The sequence below is a fragment of the Carettochelys insculpta genome, chromosome 3, assembly GCF_033958435.1.
Source record: "Carettochelys insculpta isolate YL-2023 chromosome 3, ASM3395843v1, whole genome shotgun sequence".
Lineage (NCBI taxonomy): Eukaryota > Metazoa > Chordata > Testudines > Carettochelyidae > Carettochelys > Carettochelys insculpta.
Genome location: NC_134139.1, coordinates 26,482,851 through 26,501,410, shown reverse-complemented (window position 1 = coordinate 26,501,410; position 18,560 = coordinate 26,482,851). Strand labels below are relative to the sequence as shown.

General features: G+C 41.4%; 1 protein-coding gene across 2 annotated transcripts in view; it reads right to left on the bottom strand.

The window, feature by feature from the left end:
* Nucleotides 1-656: 656 nt before the first annotated feature.
* Nucleotides 657-18,560, bottom strand: part of CLHC1 (clathrin heavy chain linker domain containing 1) — a 29,445-nt gene continuing 11,541 nt past the window's right edge. For both annotated transcript variants that reach the window (XM_074989503.1, XM_074989504.1), the window contains 6 exons: nt 18,051-18,138; nt 16,166-16,272; nt 13,835-14,009; nt 11,596-11,798; nt 6,066-6,245; nt 657-5,131 (listed from right to left, as the gene is read on the bottom strand). In XM_074989503.1, coding sequence (XP_074845604.1) covers nt 4,929-5,131; nt 6,066-6,245; nt 11,596-11,798; nt 13,835-14,009; nt 16,166-16,272; nt 18,051-18,138 — 956 coding nt within the window. In that variant the 3' untranslated portion in view covers nt 657-4,928. The remainder of the gene's footprint in view (nt 5,132-6,065; nt 6,246-11,595; nt 11,799-13,834; nt 14,010-16,165; nt 16,273-18,050; nt 18,139-18,560) is intronic.

The following is an 18,560-nucleotide window of genomic DNA, read 5'->3' as shown; positions in this document are numbered from 1 at the left end:
ACTAACTCTCATTACCTAAGATTAAAACAAAAAGCAGTCAAGTAGCACTTTAAAGACTAGCAAAATAGTTTATTAGGTGAGCTTTTGTGGGACAGACCCACTTCTTCAGACCATAGCCAGACCAGAACAGACTCAATATTTAAGACACAGAGAACCAAAAACAGTAAGCAAGGAGGACAAATCAGAAAAAGATAATCAAGGTGAGCAAATCCAAGAGTGGAAGGGTGGGGGGGGAAGGTCAAGAATCAGACTGAGCCAAGTATGCAGACGAGCCCCTATAGTGACTCAGAAAGTTCCCATCACGATTTAAACCATGTGTTAATGTGCTGAATTTGAATATTAAAAAGCTTTTTTTGAATATAAAAAAGCTTTTATATTCAAATTCAGCACATTAACACATGGTTTAAATCATGATGGGAACTTTCTGAGTCACTATAGGGGCTCGTCTGCATACTTGGCTCAGTCTGATTCTTGACCTTCCCCCCAACCCTTCCACTCTCCTATTTGCTCACCTTGATTATCTTTTTCTGATTTGTCCTCCTTGCTTACTGTTTTTTGGTTCTCTGTGCCTTAAATATTGAGTCTGTTCTGGTCTGGCCATGGTCTGAAGAAGTGGGTCTGTCCCACGAAAGCTCACCTAATAAACTATTTCGCTAGTCTTTAAAGTGCTACTTGACTGCTTTGTGTTTTGATAGTGTGTATAGACTAGCACAGCTTCCTCTCTGTTACTACCTAAGATTAGAGCAGTAAAAAACCTCTTGCCATCAATATACCCTCTTTCTGGTAGGGGTGTGGCACCAAGTGCTGATGTTGAACTTTTGCTGATGTTTCTCTAGCCAGTATAGACAGTCACTCTAAATCTCAAAGAATAGCCACTATCCCACTTACTGAGGTTCATACATTTCCCCATTCACCACTGCCACCTAGGCATATGTTCAGGGCCAGATTCACATTTTGTGGGCCCAGTGCCAGTCTGTTGTAGAAAAGGTAGGATAAAATTGAGCAACAAATGCTGCCAGCTTCCCAGTACTATCAGAAACTGAAGTTGCTATTTTCAACTACCATATACTGGGTTTTGTTGGTTTTAGTTTTCTTATTTTAAAAGGAAGACAGTAATGTTGCATTGATGATTTTCCCCACAGAAGAGATTAATTCAAATTTAGGTGACTTAGGATAAATTTGTAACAAATCAGTCCTCACTATAGCAGTCATTCTGTTGGTTTTAAGGGCTCCTAAGGTTGTCTTTCATACTCCGACTTTTCATGAGGAGTAACGCCAAATTCGACCTATTAACTAATGAATATACTTCTGGAATGTGTAACTCATTGTCCATGACTTCATAAAAATGCATTTTTGTTTACTAATGCCTACTTCCTCCAGCATATCGATATATTTGCATATTTTTAAGATGCTTCTATTTTGCCTGTTGTTGATATCGAACACCAAATTTAAATTCCACCACAAGCTTGTTTCAACTAATAATCCTTTTCAGAATGCTATGACTAAGTATTGTTGTTTAACTAGGAAAAGAATGGCTACATTCTTCAGCCTGCACGTACCCCTGAAACTATGGATTTATCACTGAACACAATCATTCCTTGTTTCCTAATCAAGATGCTAATAAGTCTGTTGTACACTCTCATATGGTTAGGGTGATGGGAAAGCCCATACTCAGATAATAGAGGTTGTACTGCTAAGACAAAAACAGAAGACTGCATGAGGGAAATGTAACTTTGAGACCTGGAAAAGTATAGGTTTCATTTGACACCTTCCTCTTCGTATGCAGCAGATAAGGAGCAGAAAGTGTCAGATCTGAACAGGAATTGTGTCCAGAAGAGTATGGCCCACTGGCACACATAGAAACCCAGGGTTGTGAATTTAATCCTTGAGGGGCCTTTCAAGGTTCTAGGGCAGATAGATTTAAAAAGAAAAAAAAATCTGTGAAGGATAGTGATAGGCCCTTGTGTGAGTGCTGGGGACTGGACTAGATGACCTCACAAGGTCCCTTCTAGCTTTACGAATTATGAATACACTAATCCTTACTTACCTCCCCCGCCAAGGCAAAAGACCTTTGCTAATTCTGTAATTGTGACACAATCGAACCTAAGTAAATTGTCCAGTCTGGGCTGGATTTGAAACAATTAACTAGAAGAAAAAATTTAATGTTTGTTAATAAGTACATGTACTAAAGCAGCATTTCCCAAATTGTGGTCAGTGGCCCACTACCGGTCCTTGGAAAAAAAATACTGGTCCTTAGAAAACATATAAATTATCGTGCACAATCCTATTAAATTTAGTACATTTCATATTTTCCCACATAATTAAGGTAGTAACAGTAAGTTAGGTGCTTAAGTATTTTATATCAAGATTTATAATATTATGTACTATTATTATTGTGAATTAATAATAAACAGTGAAATGTATTCATTTTTCTTTTTTATATGCATTTATATTTTTGGGCTGCAAAAAAAGGTACTGAAAAAAAACCAGGTTCCAACTACATGAAGAATGGGAAGTTCTGCACTAGAGAATACCCTCAAATGACACTTACCCACATCAGTAGCTCATCAGCATACAGCATTCCTTCTCAGGTGTTTGGAAAGCGTAGGGTGCTTTCACAAATAACTATAATCCTAAGAGCTCTTAAAAACACACATATTCGAATGTACATAAATTACATCCAAAAAGTTGTCTGGAGCCGTAAAAGAAAACTGATACCTCTCCCTGATCCCCCTTCTCACACACAACTGAGAACATTGGCAAGTACTGAACAATGCTCTTTATAAAGATGGCTCCAATGCAAAAAAACCAAAACCAAACAAAACCAAAACCAAAACCAAAACCAAAACCAAACACTTTGCAAGTTTAGACAACATAAAAAGTTGACACCTATATAAAAACCTCTATAAATCAACTTAAGGTGAGACAAAATAGGCACAGCTAGAGCTACCCTAATTATGAAGGTAACTGCTATATGTGACATGCTGCAACAGGGACTATGGCAGAAGCAGTTCAACATTTCTCCTATTTGTATTGGCTTCTGATGTTTCCAGCTCTCATACCCACACTCGAGAACAACAAGAAGTCTTGTGGTACCTTACGCACTAACAGATATTTTGGAGCATAAGCTTTCATGGGCAAAGACCCGCTTCATCAGATGCATGAGTGGGGGTGGTGGTTTCAGAGGGGTATTTAAAGAATGGGGTCCCAGAAAAAGGGAGGGCCAGAGCTGACAAGGTTTATTCAGCAAGGTGGAAATAGCCCAGTATCAACAGTAGGTATCAAAAGAGGAAAAAAAAAAAAAGTCAGATAGACAGGGGGATATGAGCCATTGTCAGAGTCTAATGGGGAGATACTAACACCCAGGGCACAGAAGCTGTTTTTGTAAGCTGAGAGCCACTCCCAGGCTCTGTTTAATCCTCGGTTAATGGAGTCAAATTTGCAAATAAATTGCAGCTCAGAGATTTCTCTTTCCATTTGATTTTTGAAATTTCTTTGTTTCAGGACTGCCACCCTTAAACCTGCTACTGAGTGTCCTGGTAGATTGAAGTGTTCCCCCATAGGCTTCTGCACCTTACCGTTCCTGATGTCTGATTTACATCCATTTATTCTTTTACGTAGAGACTGTCCAGTTTGGCCAATGTAAATGCAGTGGGGCATTGCTGGCACATGATGGCATACATTACATTAGTAGATGTACAGGTAAAGGAGCCCCTGATGGTATGGTTGATGTTAGGCCCTGTGATGATGTCATTGGTGTAGATATATGAGCAGAGTTGGCAGCGAGGACCGTTGCAGGGGCTGGTTCCAGGCCTCGAGACATTGGTTTGTGATTTGTAGTAGCTGGTGAGGATTTGTTTTAGGTTGGCAGGCTGTCTATAGGCGAGGACAGGCCTGCCTCCCAAGGTCTGAGAGAGTGAAAGATCATTGTTCAGGATGGGTTGCATATCACTGATGATGCGTTGGAGAGGCCCTAGGTGGGGGCTGTATGTGATGGTCAGTGGAGTTCTCGTTTGCCTTGCGAGGCCCGTCTTGTAGCAAGTGGCTTCCGGGTACCCATCTGGCTCTGTCAATCTGTCTCCTCACTTCCTTAGGTGGGTATTGTAGTTTGAGGAAAGCTTGGTAAAGGTCTTGTAGTTGTTTGTCTCTGTCTGATGGATCAGAGCAAATACGGTTGTACCTTAGTGCCTGGCTGTAAACAATGGATCGTGTAGTATGCCCTGGATGGAAGCTGGAGGCGTGTAGATAAGCATAGCGCTCCGTGGGTACCCACACTATTGAAGTACTTTGCCAATGCCTGCCTACCATATTTACTTGCAAAGGGCCATATGAGTATCTTCTTTTTCCAAAGGCTGTTAATATCTGTCTCTTAGCCAACAATATGAACCAAATTAGACTCTCAGGATTGCCTATGACACAGTGTAATGCAATTGTCAGATGCGCATCTGCAGCACTCACTGGAGTTAACAGGAATTGCATATATACGTCTGACGGCAGACCATGGTCCAAGGAGATAACTGTCTTCCTTTCTTCCAAAGGTCCCAAAATCTTATGATGATAATCTCATTGGCAATGGAATTCCAGTGATGATGCTTGAGTCCCTCTCCCATCCCTACTCCTCCACCAAAAAAAAAAGAAGTATAAGAGACAAAATGAAAACCAGGACGTGAATGCACTATTAGATACAAGGAAAAATATGAACATGTTTTCACAGTATTCATTAACAGGCCATGTTTGTTCCATACTGAAAATATCTTCCTCACTAACACACACATGCATTAAAAGAGGCTACTAATTTATGTTTAATGGCAAAAGGAAGTCTCAGCTCTATTTCTGAATGATCAGTGTTTACTATAATTAATACAAGTTACTAAAACCATTCGTAGGTTGAATGCTGTTCGAGCTCCCTCAACTGCTTTATAGAAGAACTACAAGAAAACATGTTCCATTATTTTTGCATCATCTTCATCATCAAATGAAGAAATGTGAAACACTCCCTCCTGTGAGGTAAGGATGGAGATGATATCCTGAGACAATTTTTCATGCTTATTTTCTGCACATGTATTTGCGATCTTCTTCCAACCTTCCAAGGTACAGACCATATCATTTAGAATAACTTGTTCCAGTGCATCTGATGAAGAAAAAAAATGTAATGTAGTGGCAAGTATTTGCTTTCAATCAGTTTTTGCTTTGCTCATATTAAACAAAAAACTAGAAAGAGGCATGATTTTATAGGGGAATAATGTGACTAAAGATCAATAATTCTTTTTCAAATTGGATATATTCTAAAGCCAGGGTCTAAATAAAGAGCACTGATCAAAAACCCATCAGAAAAGTAATGGTTACTTTATTTATAAAGATTAAATAAATACCATATCCTCGCCCAACACTCAGTCATCCCTGACCAGCAGAATGACTGGAAAACGTATGGCCCAATTTTGCCCTCTCTTTTAAGTTAACAGATGCTTTGCTGTTTGTTGACTTTAGTGGGAGCAGGATATTGCCATTAGTTGGCAGTAATCCTCACTGCAAGTGAAAAAACCAAACGTGCCTAATTACCAGGCCAAGAAAGATTCTTTACTCTAGAGGAAAGTACAGGAGCTTGCGAGAAACCGAACTAGAAGTGATTATTTGAACACAAGACTGAGTAAAGCATGCTATGTCAGATGGCAAAAGTAATTTTTTTTTAATTTTGAAGGGAGTTCCACAGATAGTGAGATTGCGGTATTGGGGCCATTGCCAACAGAAGGTACTAAGTGACTTTAATCACTCTCAAGTATAACTCAGGGATAAGAGGGGCATTGATGACATAATTTCTGGATTTTGCATTTGTTTTTACAAAGTGTAAACAAATATGGTACAAAGGGAAAAGATTAACTACAGTATGTTTCTAAATTAGCTGAATTACATTTGTTAGCATAATTAAATGACGGTGACCTCAATAACTATTTTTATTAATGTTATTCTTATTTACAGTGCAATTGTTATGAAACTGCTTTGAAGCTGAGAAAGGTGACATTTACATAACTTCACTATAAATGTCAATTACATTTTACTGTACTTACTCATCACACCCATGTTTAATTCTTCTAACAGCTGTAAACAATGTTCTTTATGATCAGTCTCAATAAGTGAGAGGATAGTAGCCCCGAGGGATAATAAAGCTGGTTTCCCATTCCACTCTTGGGTTAGACAATGAATTAGTTCAATACTAGGACAGTTTTTCAGTAGGAATACATAATCATCTGAAAACACACAAAGACATACATTTGAGGGTGCTCTCACTCTCACACACAACTCCAATTCTGATTTCACGGACCACAGTAAATCAGGTCAAAGTTCAATTAAGTTAGTTTATAACTACTATACGTTAGATCAGAATTCAGTTTCACTTATCCAGAAGAAAGATAAATATCCCAATAATTAAATTCACAGTTGATGCTAACGAGAAAAGTATTGCAAATACCAAAGACAGAAACAATACAAAATAACTTGAAGTTTTTAGAAATATGGGCAAGAAAGAAAATAAGACTAGGAAATACAACCTAAGAGAAAAAATAAAAAGGATGAAAGATATTAAATGGGAAACAGGTATTTGGAAAGCAGCAGTGTTGAAAAGGGACCTTGGGAATTGCAGAGTGCAAAAACTATATGAGCTTGCATTGCTATATGTCCACGAAAAGCTAACGTGATTATAATTTGCTTATACAGAGTCACCACATCCCAGAACAGGGAAGTGATAGCCCCTCTCTCTGTATGGCACTAGTGAGATAGCATGCTGTTAATAGTCATAGGCACCACAGCAGCTGATGCAGGTTGACATGATGGAGAGAAATCACTTAAGCAAAAAATGACAGTGGATGGAAGAAATTGCATGAGGAAAAAAATTAAAGCCAAGTAGCACAATCCTTCAGCATGATAAACATCTTCAGTATCTGCCTTCCCTGCATGAGGGGGCCCTAAATATGTTTACTTTGGATGGGATATGAATACTTCTGACAGGCATCTAAGGTTGTGAACATGAAGAAGGAAATGCTGGCCTCATTAATGTCAATGATAAACTTCAAGGACAAAGACCAATTATTTTGAGTGGAGCACAATATCCTAAATCTGATGGATCTACAATTCTGCACAAAGTACATATCTATCGTTTCTGGGCAATCCACCGTGACCAGTCTGAAATACTATACATGATAACTGCTGATGGTATGCTATCTGAAAGATAAGCATTGTCCAGAGGGGGCATTTTTACATTTCTTTTAAGACCTTGGGACAAGCTGAAAAGAACAATCAGAAGAGTTTAAATACAGGTTGAACCTCTCTAATCCACCACCCTTGGGACCTGACCAGTGCTGGATGAGAGAATTTGCCAGACCACAGGTCAATGTTGTTTAGCACATTACCAATACTTCCACTGCCTACTGGTCTGTTAGAGGACAGTGACCTGTGTCTACACTTACCAAAAACTTCAAAATGGCCATGCTAATGGCCAAATCGAAGAATACTAATGAGGTGCTGAAATGCATATTCAGCGACTCATCAGCATGCCGCATGAGCTCATAGGAATAAGGGGATTGCGATGTTGGCGGGACCTTTCAAAAAGGATCCCTGTGTAGACAAGCCGTGCGGGAGTGAAGGCGGCAATTTCGAAGTGCCGTGGCTAGTGGCATGCTAATGAGGCGCTGAATATGTCTAAACGTGTAAGAAACTTTGAAACATCCCGCCCTCTTTTGAAAGAACGTGAGGCGTGTCTACACGTGAAATCCAAGGAACGCAGTGTAGACTTGGAAATCCCAACCCCAATGCCATATCAGAGAGTCCCCTTTTGAAATACAATTTCAGAAGAGTACATGTAGATGCTCAATGGCCCGCTCTTTCAAAAGAGGAGTCCACCATGGTGCCAGCCAGCTGGAGCATGGGGATGCTCTAGCCTGCAGCAGGGGGACTCTAAGATCCCTGGATCTGGCTGCCCTTAAAGTAACATGTACCCAGAAACCCTTGGCAGGAAGGTGAACGCGTGCTAGGAGCAGCCATAGCATGAGCTCCCACAGGACGCCCCACAGAGCAGCAGTGGTGACCCATGTCCAGCAGCCAGCCCCCACAGGAGCCTCAGGAACTCCCCTTCAGAGTCCTCGCAGGGCTCCCAGGGGCCCTGAGAGCAAGAACAAAAAAAAAAAGTCTCCCTCCTGGACATAGCGGGAGCTGAGAGACCTCCTCAGCCTCTGAAAGGAGGAGGTCCTCAAGGAGACATGGGTCAAGTAGTGCAATGCTGCTGCATTCAGCCACCTGGCCCAGGGCCTATTCACCAGTGGGCATCCAGAGCATACTGCAGACCAGGTCCATGGTAAAGTGAAGGAGCTCTGGAAGAGCTATGCCTGGACCCGGGACCAGGCTGGCCACTCTGGGGCAGATCCACCTGCCTGCCCCTACTATAGGGAGCTACGGGCCATCCTGGGGCCCTGGGACAGCTCCCCACCACCGGCTGTCCTGGACACGTCCATGGACAAGCCACAGCTGGAGCGCGAGGAGCAGGCTGGACTGGGGAGCCAGGAGCCAAACATGACCACGGAGTGGTTGAGCGAGGAGGGGGACCTGACTATGCACAATTCCTCCCACTCATCTGGCTGGGCGAGTGGGAGCCTGGCATCCCTGGATGTCAGTGAGGGACCCTCAGGTACACACATGGTGGGGCATGCACCGTGGTTTGTGGGGCAGAGGCGATGCACCCGTCAGCTGGCTACGCACAGGACCAGTGGTCCTGGGCTGGAAACTTCCCGGCGTGGCGTGGTACATGGCACCCCGTGATGGCTGCCAGCAATGGCCAGCACCCATCCCCAGTGGACAGTGCCGTGAATATGGTGATGGGTAGTCAGGGCTGGACAGCACCCAGGGACCATTCCAAATGGGCAGGGAACCCCCACCCACCTGAGACGCCCCATGGCTGCTGTGCTATCGGATGGGATGCGTGGCCTGTGGGAATGGGGATGGTGCCCCAAGGGGGAGGGATGCCACCCCACTGTCATGGCCCCAAGGGCCATAATATAGTACCAACACAATGTCCTTCTTTCCACACAGCTGCAGCATCCAAGGGCTGAGAGAGCCCTGCACCCTCCATTGTCCCCAGGAGCCCCCAGGCAGAGGTGGAGAGTGCCCAGGCATGCCCCCCCACATGGCACACTGTCAGGGCTGCAGCTAGAGAGCCCCTTGGCAGGTGGAGGAGGACCTGGCCAGCTGCCTCCTGGCCAAGGTAGCCAAGTGGCACCTACACCTCGCCAAGGGTAACATGGAGTTGCAGAAGGTGGGCTGGCACAGGCTCATGGACAATCTGAAAAATACTGGGGGCTTCCTAAAAACAGCCAGTGTGCATCTAACCAGGCATGTAACTGCACGTGCTTTCAAAACAAAACCATAAGGAAATGTGATTACATGAGAGCAGAACTCTATAGAGTGAAAACCCAGCTTCATTGGCAAAATGCTTGTCGACTCCACTGTGGTCAGAATTTCATCCCCGTGGGCATAGGACATGATCTTCTAATTGTATTTTCAACTGTGTTCTCCATCATGACTGACCAAGTACCTTCACTTTCAAATTCAGGCCCCAATCCTGCTAACAGTGTTATGGTATGGTCTGAAGAAGTGGGTCTGTCCCACGAAAGCTCACCTAATAAATTTTGTTAAAGTGTTACCAGACTGCTTTTTTGTTTTGATAGTATATAGACTAGCACAGCTCCCTCTCTGTCACTATTTATAATCAAACCAGCCGACAAAGGGGGTGCTGTTGTTTTCATGAATAAGTTTTACTCTGTGTCCCTAAGTGCTTGCAGACTCAGGAAGTCAGACAGCATGTACGGATGCAGACTTAATCTGATTATGGTTTCACAAAAAAGAAAGTACCTCAGACGGATAGTGGTTGTGGGTTGATCTATTACAACCTAAAATTTAGTTAGAATAACTATTACAGCTAACAAAACAAAGCAGCAGAATTATTTTTTACAGCTAAATTGCATTCTCTTCTCAGAAGTTATAAGTTGCAGCAGAACCCTACGCACAGGGATTCTGACATCAGGGATGTCACTATAAAAATGTACACCATTATCCAGGTCTGCTGATTGGGTACGGGAAAAGGCAAAAAGGTGGCAACTGCTCCAGGGCTTGTTGATTCAAAAGGGCCTGGGACTTGGGCTGCTACCACACGAGTGGCAGCAGCCAGAGTCCTGGGCCCTTTAAATTGCCATGTACAGCATGGAGCCACCCCCTCTCTCCCATTTTGCTCAGGAGCCTAGGGTGGCTCTTGGCCCCTTTGCTTATACATAAAAGATACTAAGTGCTACATAATGTGCCTGTATAAATGTACAGGCATACATATACACACAGGGGCCTTTTCTTCTGGTGGAACACACCAGAACAGAGCTCCAGCACCCTTTTTCCATTAGAACGCTAGAAAAATTTTCACCTCTGGTCTCACAGCAGCGCAGATACTGGAACATTTAAACTGAACACCTTAACCCCTATGAGGAATCATCAGACTTGAGTTCCATCACCCTTTTTTCTAGAAAAAAAGCACCACACACACACACACACACACAAGAATGCACAAGAAATAAAATACTTAATAAAAAATGTGAATAATAACCAGCAGAGAAATCCAAAAATGAATCACAAAGGGGTTAGTGCACTAAACACTACTTGTTGGCCAGCATTTCTTAGGCTTTCACAGACCTGAAGCTGCAGGTCTGCTATGTAATGACAATGTTAGATGCAGTGACACAACTTTTAAATATGATTCTTTTGGAGACAACAGAATCTAATATGCTTATGTCAGAAGAAACAAATGATGGATTTAGGGATTTTAGCCCATTTGTTAAATACCTAGGGACATTTTCATGTCAAACCAGCCAGAAGAGCTCAGCACATTCTATGCCCAGTCTGGAGAGAAGGGCCTTGACAACACAGAGGATGAAGTGTAGGAAAATATCTATCAGAATGACAAAAGCAGATTCTGATAGTTAGAGATATTTTCTCAGAGGGCCTGATTCTGTATTGCAGCTTGTATACAGAATGCAAAATGGAGTTTGCCAGGGTTTTATAACAACATTGCACATGTGCAAATGATCCCAAGAACTAAGTAGGCAGTTCTCTCAGTTCCCTTTATCATATTTAGAAGGTTTCTCTGCAGCCTCTAGTTATCTGATTAATGAATCTACGATGGGCCAAAACAGGCCCTTAGATTTTGAACTTACAGGCTATGGAGTACTCTATCAATCTCGCTACTCTCTACGACAGATCAATAGGGAGCTACTGAAGCACAGTTCTTTGAAGAAATTTCCTATTTCCAACTCAAATAGTCACTTTAATGTCTTTTAGGGAAACATTACTAGTTATTTATATTATCTGTATATGCAGTGTCACCTTAACAGCCAAATTCTGCTTCCATTAGACTCTGTGAGAACAGAACTGGATTGTTAGTGGGAATTTTTAAAAACATCATTTAAAACTTTAGTCCAAAATATCATCATGATGATAAAATTTGATTTTTTTTAACCCCAAGATAAACATTAGGTAGAAAAAAGATCATAAAAATACTCTGGGCCTTACCTAAAGAGAGATGTTTAAATTTCTGGATATAATCCATTGCTCCACAAATTTGGCCCTGTTTAACCAAGCACAGAGCAGCTTTTTTGTGCACACCACACTGACTGTAAGCAATCTGAGCCAAAGCCAAACACTTGGACTTGTTGAATGGTTCCACCTCTGCATAGTCACAAATCACATCCCCTACTGCCTCACAGAAGGTCAGCCTGAAGAAAACAAGATAACAAAACAAGTCAGATAATTATTAGGGTGTTTTCATAACTCTGGAGCACTTCAGAATCGTTGGAGTAGAAATGGCTTGTGTGTGAAAGCATCAGACTGACTGTTTCCCTCTAGCTTTTGTGCCCCTCTGCTCCATCCCCCATTCTACTTTCAGATCAGGTTGCATCCTCCTTCCCCTTTCATGTGCTTCGGCCATGGTAGGCCGAGATCAAAGAGCACAGGACAGCCTGTTCATCAGTGGCTGATGCCATGTCAGCCATTGATGGCTGGAATTGGCAACATCAGCTGTTGGGGGTGCAGGAATGTGTATGGAGAGCAAAAAAGCCCATTTTGCAACACATGGCAGGTGAGATACGGGGTCTGCAACTGCTGAGTTTGGAACCTACTCTGTGCATTCGGTGGGATAGGCACATGAGAACCTTAGAGGCTGTTCAGTGCAGTGCTACAAGTTCAGTGCAGACTGGAGATTTTAGCTGACAGCTTTGTAACAAATTCAAAGATGACCACGGCAGATTTTAGATGCTTATAACTTGGCCAAATTTGGATGGATTGTCACAGGGCAGGAAAAAACACCTCCCTGACTCCAGTGCTACTCTGGCAAATTTCAAGTTCCTATTTCAATGCATGGTAGTTTCAGAAGTCTTCAAAGAAAAGTTAACAATTTTTTTTAACACTGGCAAAATAACCTACTTTTCTCTAATATTTTTCTGATAATTGGTTTTCTTTAAAGCAAGACATCTGTCATGGAAAATTTCAGCCTGAACAGTTAAAAGAAAGTGCTAGACACCCTTAACTTTGGTGTCACTACCACCTCTACCTATAATTCAAGTAATTTTAGACTTTTTAATATCTGTATTGTGCCATTATAAACTCTTAATAAAGCATTTCAGAGTGTGTATCAGGCTGAGACATCTTTACTAACCATGTAGTTTTGGCAAAAGTATGTGGAGGTGGACAGGAGGCCTACATTCAAGGCCTGGTTTTACTTTTCAACATGACAGCATAATTTCCAGTCTCCTACTGATTTAGTAATGACTATAATTCTTATGATAAAACATTGTAATGGCTTTTTTTTTTGAAAAGGTTACTGCATATGATAGGATAAGCCATAAAGAGAAATTGTTCAGGGAACTGGTCCTTGGACCCAGACAAGCATTATTTACGGAATATAGGTTCAATGTGGAAACTCAGACTAGACTTTGAGAAATATTGCAAATATTGCCATATTCTCCCCTGGCCTCAGGCCCAATTGGCAGAATTCTAATTAGATCAATGAATGGCAGAAACTGAATGGCAGAAATCTCCCAAACTGTTCTTCTGGGATTGCCACTATTTTAAGATGCATCCGAACTGGATCTGGAAAACAGGTTACATCCAGTTTAGGATTTAATCCAAAAGAAAAATTGTAGAGACAGTTTTCGTTCTGGAGATTCAAATTTGAACACTTCAACCCCCACAAGTGAAATACAGGGGTGGAGATTAGCTTTGAGTTTCCAGTTCAGATCTGTTGCTTGAAGTAACTGTACTAAATACTGCATTGGTGTTGCTGCTATTATAGAAAGTCACATATAAGAGTAAAAACAAAACGTCAAGCTTTCCAATAACCACAAGTTTCTATTTTAAAAAAAATGGTACCACAGCAAAACACTATCCCACACTCTGATTTTTAAATCACTTTTTGGTAGAATATAGGAGAAAGGGGTCTGAAACCAAATTTTAGTCTCCTGAGAGCTAACAGAGGCTGATAAATGAAATTAAATGAAATGTCGCATTCTGCAAGAATAGCTTTTCATGCTGTTTGTCTGTCTTGGTTTATGCCACAGTGAATTTAAGAAATGGCATCAAAACGTATCTGCTAGATTGCCATTTTGTGATTTTATGTTTGTATGGTTCTAATTTACAAGAAAGGTAATTTTTTTAAATGGGAAAGAACTGATCTCTTAGGAAAAACAAGAATGCAACTTTCATAGGAGAAGGGCATGTACCCATATGAATCTAAGTATACTAGAGGTTTGCTTACCTTTGCTGTGTGACCCAGTGCATCACTAAGTTTAACTGTTTTTCAGATAATGCACATTTGATTGCTTCCAGAGTCATGGCTGCACCCAGAGGGTGTCTAACTGCACTACTTGAGCTTATGAGGGCCTCAAAATATCTCAGCAAAGGGAGAACTCTCCCTTTAACAACACCAAGGGCTAGGAAGAGGAAAAGGAAAGTCACTGAGCAAAATATTTTGGAAAATAGCATTTTTTATTTTTCCTGTGCTGCCGATATCCCCAGGATCCCTTGGATAAATTTGCACTAAAGACTCAATCCTGCAAAGTGCTGAGCCTTTGTGCAACCATGCTGGTCCATGAGGGTTGAGGTTGCTCAGTATAGAACATGGGTGTCCAACCTTTTGGCTTGCCTGGGCCGCATTGAGTGAAGAGGCATTGTCTTGGGCCGCATATAAAATATATAATATAGTTAATGTATATAAATTACATAATAATGTTAAAAGTTTACGATCTTGTGGGGCTGCATTACTAACTGTCCAGGGCCACATGTGGCCCGCGGGCTGGACACGCCTGGTATAGAAGATGGTAGGTGCAACGCAGTATTTGTCTTTATCTGTGGGCACCTAAAACGCAAATTTTCCATAGCAAAGTGTGTGGATTTAAACCACTGAAGCCATAGCAAGTTTCCTACTGGAATGCCAGCATATCACTTTGAAAATACACTTCCAAGCTGTAAGGCTACCAACAGTTCGCAATGGAAGGCATCAGTCTTACAATTAACAATAAAGGCAACTTTTACTCTGTTTTCTTGCTTTGATCCTTGTATTATTTATATATTATTACTTATTATTTACACCGCAGTAGGATCGATCATAATTGTGCCCTCTTGTACTGGGCAATGTAAAACCCATAGGAAGACTCAGTCTATGTTCCCAAAGAGTTTATCTAAGGCCCCAGTCCTGCAAACACATATGCATACACTTAACTCTGCTCATTACCATTGTAGCCAATGGAACATAAGTTTCAGCAAGTAAATTTTGGCAGATTGAGCCCTAAGGTAGATTTTACTAATTTGTAATTCAGATTCTATATAACCAAAACAATTCCCCATAAAGTAAAAGGAAGAAGAAGGAAAAATTAATTAACTTTATAAACTTCAGTGGCATTTTCAAGAATTCTCTGCAGCCCCCACATGTGAAAGAACAAGTTGGAAGGGCTTCTGCACTTACAGCAGTAATGCCCACTGCATGCTGTGCCTTCAATTCAAATGAAGGCAGGGAAGAATAAAAACAACCAAGGAATATGTCTGTATTTATCTGAGGCACATAAAGCAATATTGATCCTTAAAGACTGATAATGATCCATATTTAATGCCTTACTTACAAATAGAGACAAAGGGCTAGATTTTCAAAGGTAGATGTGCATAACTGTGCTTATATATTTGCATTCACTAATTTAAGTGTACATATGCCATTTTAATTACAAGTTTATGCAACTTCAAACTAGACTACCACACAGGCAAGCGAAGCTGGTTTTAATCAACCATTATGCTGCCCCAGATTGTCAGCCTGAGCAATGACTGAAATGGCCACCAGCACAACTTTGAGAAGTCTAATTGCTGATTCACATTTTGTAATGCCCAAGAACTGAATGGAGCTCTTTGTGTTCTGAGCTGCCCCATACCCCAGAACCTCCCCCTGCCACATCCCTTACACAGAGGAGGAAAAGCAGGTGACAGAGTCAGCTATGCTGTGTATGCCATTCATGGATTACTTCTTGTGAGGAGATCGCAGTGTCAGGCCTCTTTGCTTTGCCTGAGTGCAAAGTGGTCAGAAGCAGCACCAAGGATGCATCTCCTTAATCTAGCCTGCAATAAGAGACCTGTGACACAGTTGTGGCTGGCCCAGGTCAGCTGACTTGGGATCATGCTGCAGGGTTATAAAAATGCAATGTAGATGTTTTGGTTCAGATTGGAACCCTAGCTCTGAGACTAGAGAAAGAAGTGGGTTTCCAAGCCTGGCCTCCCTCCTGAGCACAAATGTCTATGCAACTATTATCAGCCATACAGCCTAAGACCTGTGAACCCAGCTCAGTGGACCTGGACTCTGAGACTTTGTGACACAGGTTTTTTAATCACAGTCTAGATTTACCCTTAGCTTGTCTTTTTACTTTGAAACGTTAAATGTAAACATACATAAATAATTCATATTTGTCCCCTCAAGACTTCTTTCAAAGTGAGTAACAGTCAGATTTTCAGCGAGCGTAAGTCAGTGTCACATTATTCAAATCAATAGTAATGTCAATTTATACCATTTGAGAATCTGATCAATTGTATTTTCAGCTAAATGCCATACCCTTAAATTTCATCATGGTTTCTTCGTTGCGTAGAATTCCTCTTGGACAGTTTGCGGCATAAAGTGCTGCCGCCTCATACTGACCACATGAAAATAATTCATTGAATCTAGAACAAATAAAGGAAAATACAGTTTAATATAGCACAAACAAACAAACAAAACAAACAAACAAAAAAGATCAGTTGATGATATGGTGAATTATCAAAAGGAATTCCAGAAAGTCTACAATCAAATGTCAAAGAGAAGGTCAATATCATGCCTTTAATACAAAAAAGTGTTTAAAAAGCTAGTACTTCAGTATGAAAGCCAATCGGGTGCCAGTAAGTGGCAGTCCTGAGTGGCTCTCAGTTCCTGAAATTACTTTTCCTCATCTTCATCTTTCATTAGATCTTGGATTGCACACTGTTGCCTAGCAACTTACACAGTGTACACAGTGATTTTCAGGAAGCAGATGAGCAAGGAAAGCCGATGAAGGAAAGGAGGCTTGACAAGGCATTTAAACAAGGAAATGAGATTGTGTAGCACACCCCACCAGCTAGCAACAGGGTGCCAGGGAAGACTGTCTACATCTACATTGACTAGTCAAAGGTCACTGCTCAGCCTCTGCATGGGCTCCTGGGAGGGAGAAGGGGAGGTGTAAGATTGGCTAGAATCCTGTTGGATAGTGTCATCCCTGATCCCCTCAAGGCTGCAGTGTCCATACAACAGAAGGAAGGATGGACTGGGGAGGCTGATGCCATGGACTTCCACACTGGCTTTATCGCCAGCTGGACATGGAGGACAGCGTACATTGCACTTGCTCAAAAGGTGGCCAAGTTGCTGCTATGGCATGTGCTCCCAGCTGAAATTCCTCCTCAGGGCTCCACATGCCATGCTGTCTCTCTCTGCATCCCCTTCCTGTGTACCTCAGAGCAGTAGGTGTGTAATCTAGTCCTAGATTACTTGGTTAAGGGAAACTACATGTAGAGTGGGAGTCCAGTTATCTTACCTCAGAGCCTATAAAAATGGTAACATATGATTAACCCCCTGAAATGTCCTTACAAAACGTGGCTGTGCCATTATTGCCATTGTTACCCATAGACTGTGTAAGAGTGATTTGCTGCACTGCTGTTGGGTTAACAAATATCCATCTCCAGAAATAAGCTATTGCAGTTAGAGTTCAATATTTTAGAAGCTGATTTGGAAAGGACTGATATAACGGAATATAGCCGTTCAGCTCATGGAACAAATTAATGTCAAATCCATCTAAGTTAGTAGCACTTGGAACCTGCTACCATTTCAGAGTTGTTCAGCAAACTGTGTGAAATAAGTTTATCATCTCGTTCCAGTTCTTAGTTGCAAGAGCTTTAAATGTATTTTGGCACCTAAAAACGGATACAGGTCCTTAGTAGGATTTTTAAAAGCACCTAACTCTCAACAGGCACTTTGTATTCTGAAAGTTGTCCTAGGTACATATTGGAAACTTTAGGAAAAAATCTAGACCAAAACAATCACCTCACAGATGTTCATATCACAAAAACAACTTCCCTGCTTGTATTTTTGTTGGCAGTTTCAGAAAGGAGGCCAAGAATGGAATAGGCCATAAAGTTCAAATTATCAATTTTACTTCAAAGGTGAACTCCTAGGACAGCATTGAGCAAAGCAGTGTGGAGAAGCTTCCTTTGCTACATCAGGTCTGTTGACAACCAGCTAATGTAGTTCCACAGAGCTGTAAGGTTAGCAAACATTTTACAAACACCAGAAATTCACTAAAAGAAGAAATGAGAGCTCTTTAAACAAGATCCTAATTTGCTGTGGAGGGATTGCATTATACATGGCACAGCATTCAAATTCTGTAATGCTGTAAATTATATACACAGAGTAGAATATCAGAGTTGAAAGTTACCTTTCAACGCAGTCAAGCAAATCTTCAGCCTCTTTACTCTTGCTGGGATCATGTTCAAATATATGAGATACGCTTAAGATAGCAGCAGCTGAAAGTTAAACACATCAATGGCAGGTAAATGGGTTCTTATTTCAGGCAAAACCAGCATTAACATTGCAAGAGAATGGGTTTTGATCCACAGAAATGTGTCTTTTGAGAAAAGTGGGTTTACCATTTTAACCAGGCTCTTTCACATTAGCAATCAAGAAAGGGACCTTACGTGATGTATTGCCAATCATGATGAAGTCTTCAATAAGGGGACATGAAATTAGGAAACATTTTCAATCACACCAGGTTAAGTTCTGAGATATAGTTTCCTTGTCTGTGTCTCCAGACATACACTCTAAAGCTGACTGAGATTAGGAATATGAAGTGACATCCCAAGGACCAATTCTAGTAATGGAAGTATTCTATAGTTCCATTAGAAACCAATGCAGCTACACAGAACATTAGTCAGAGTAGAACTGGGCT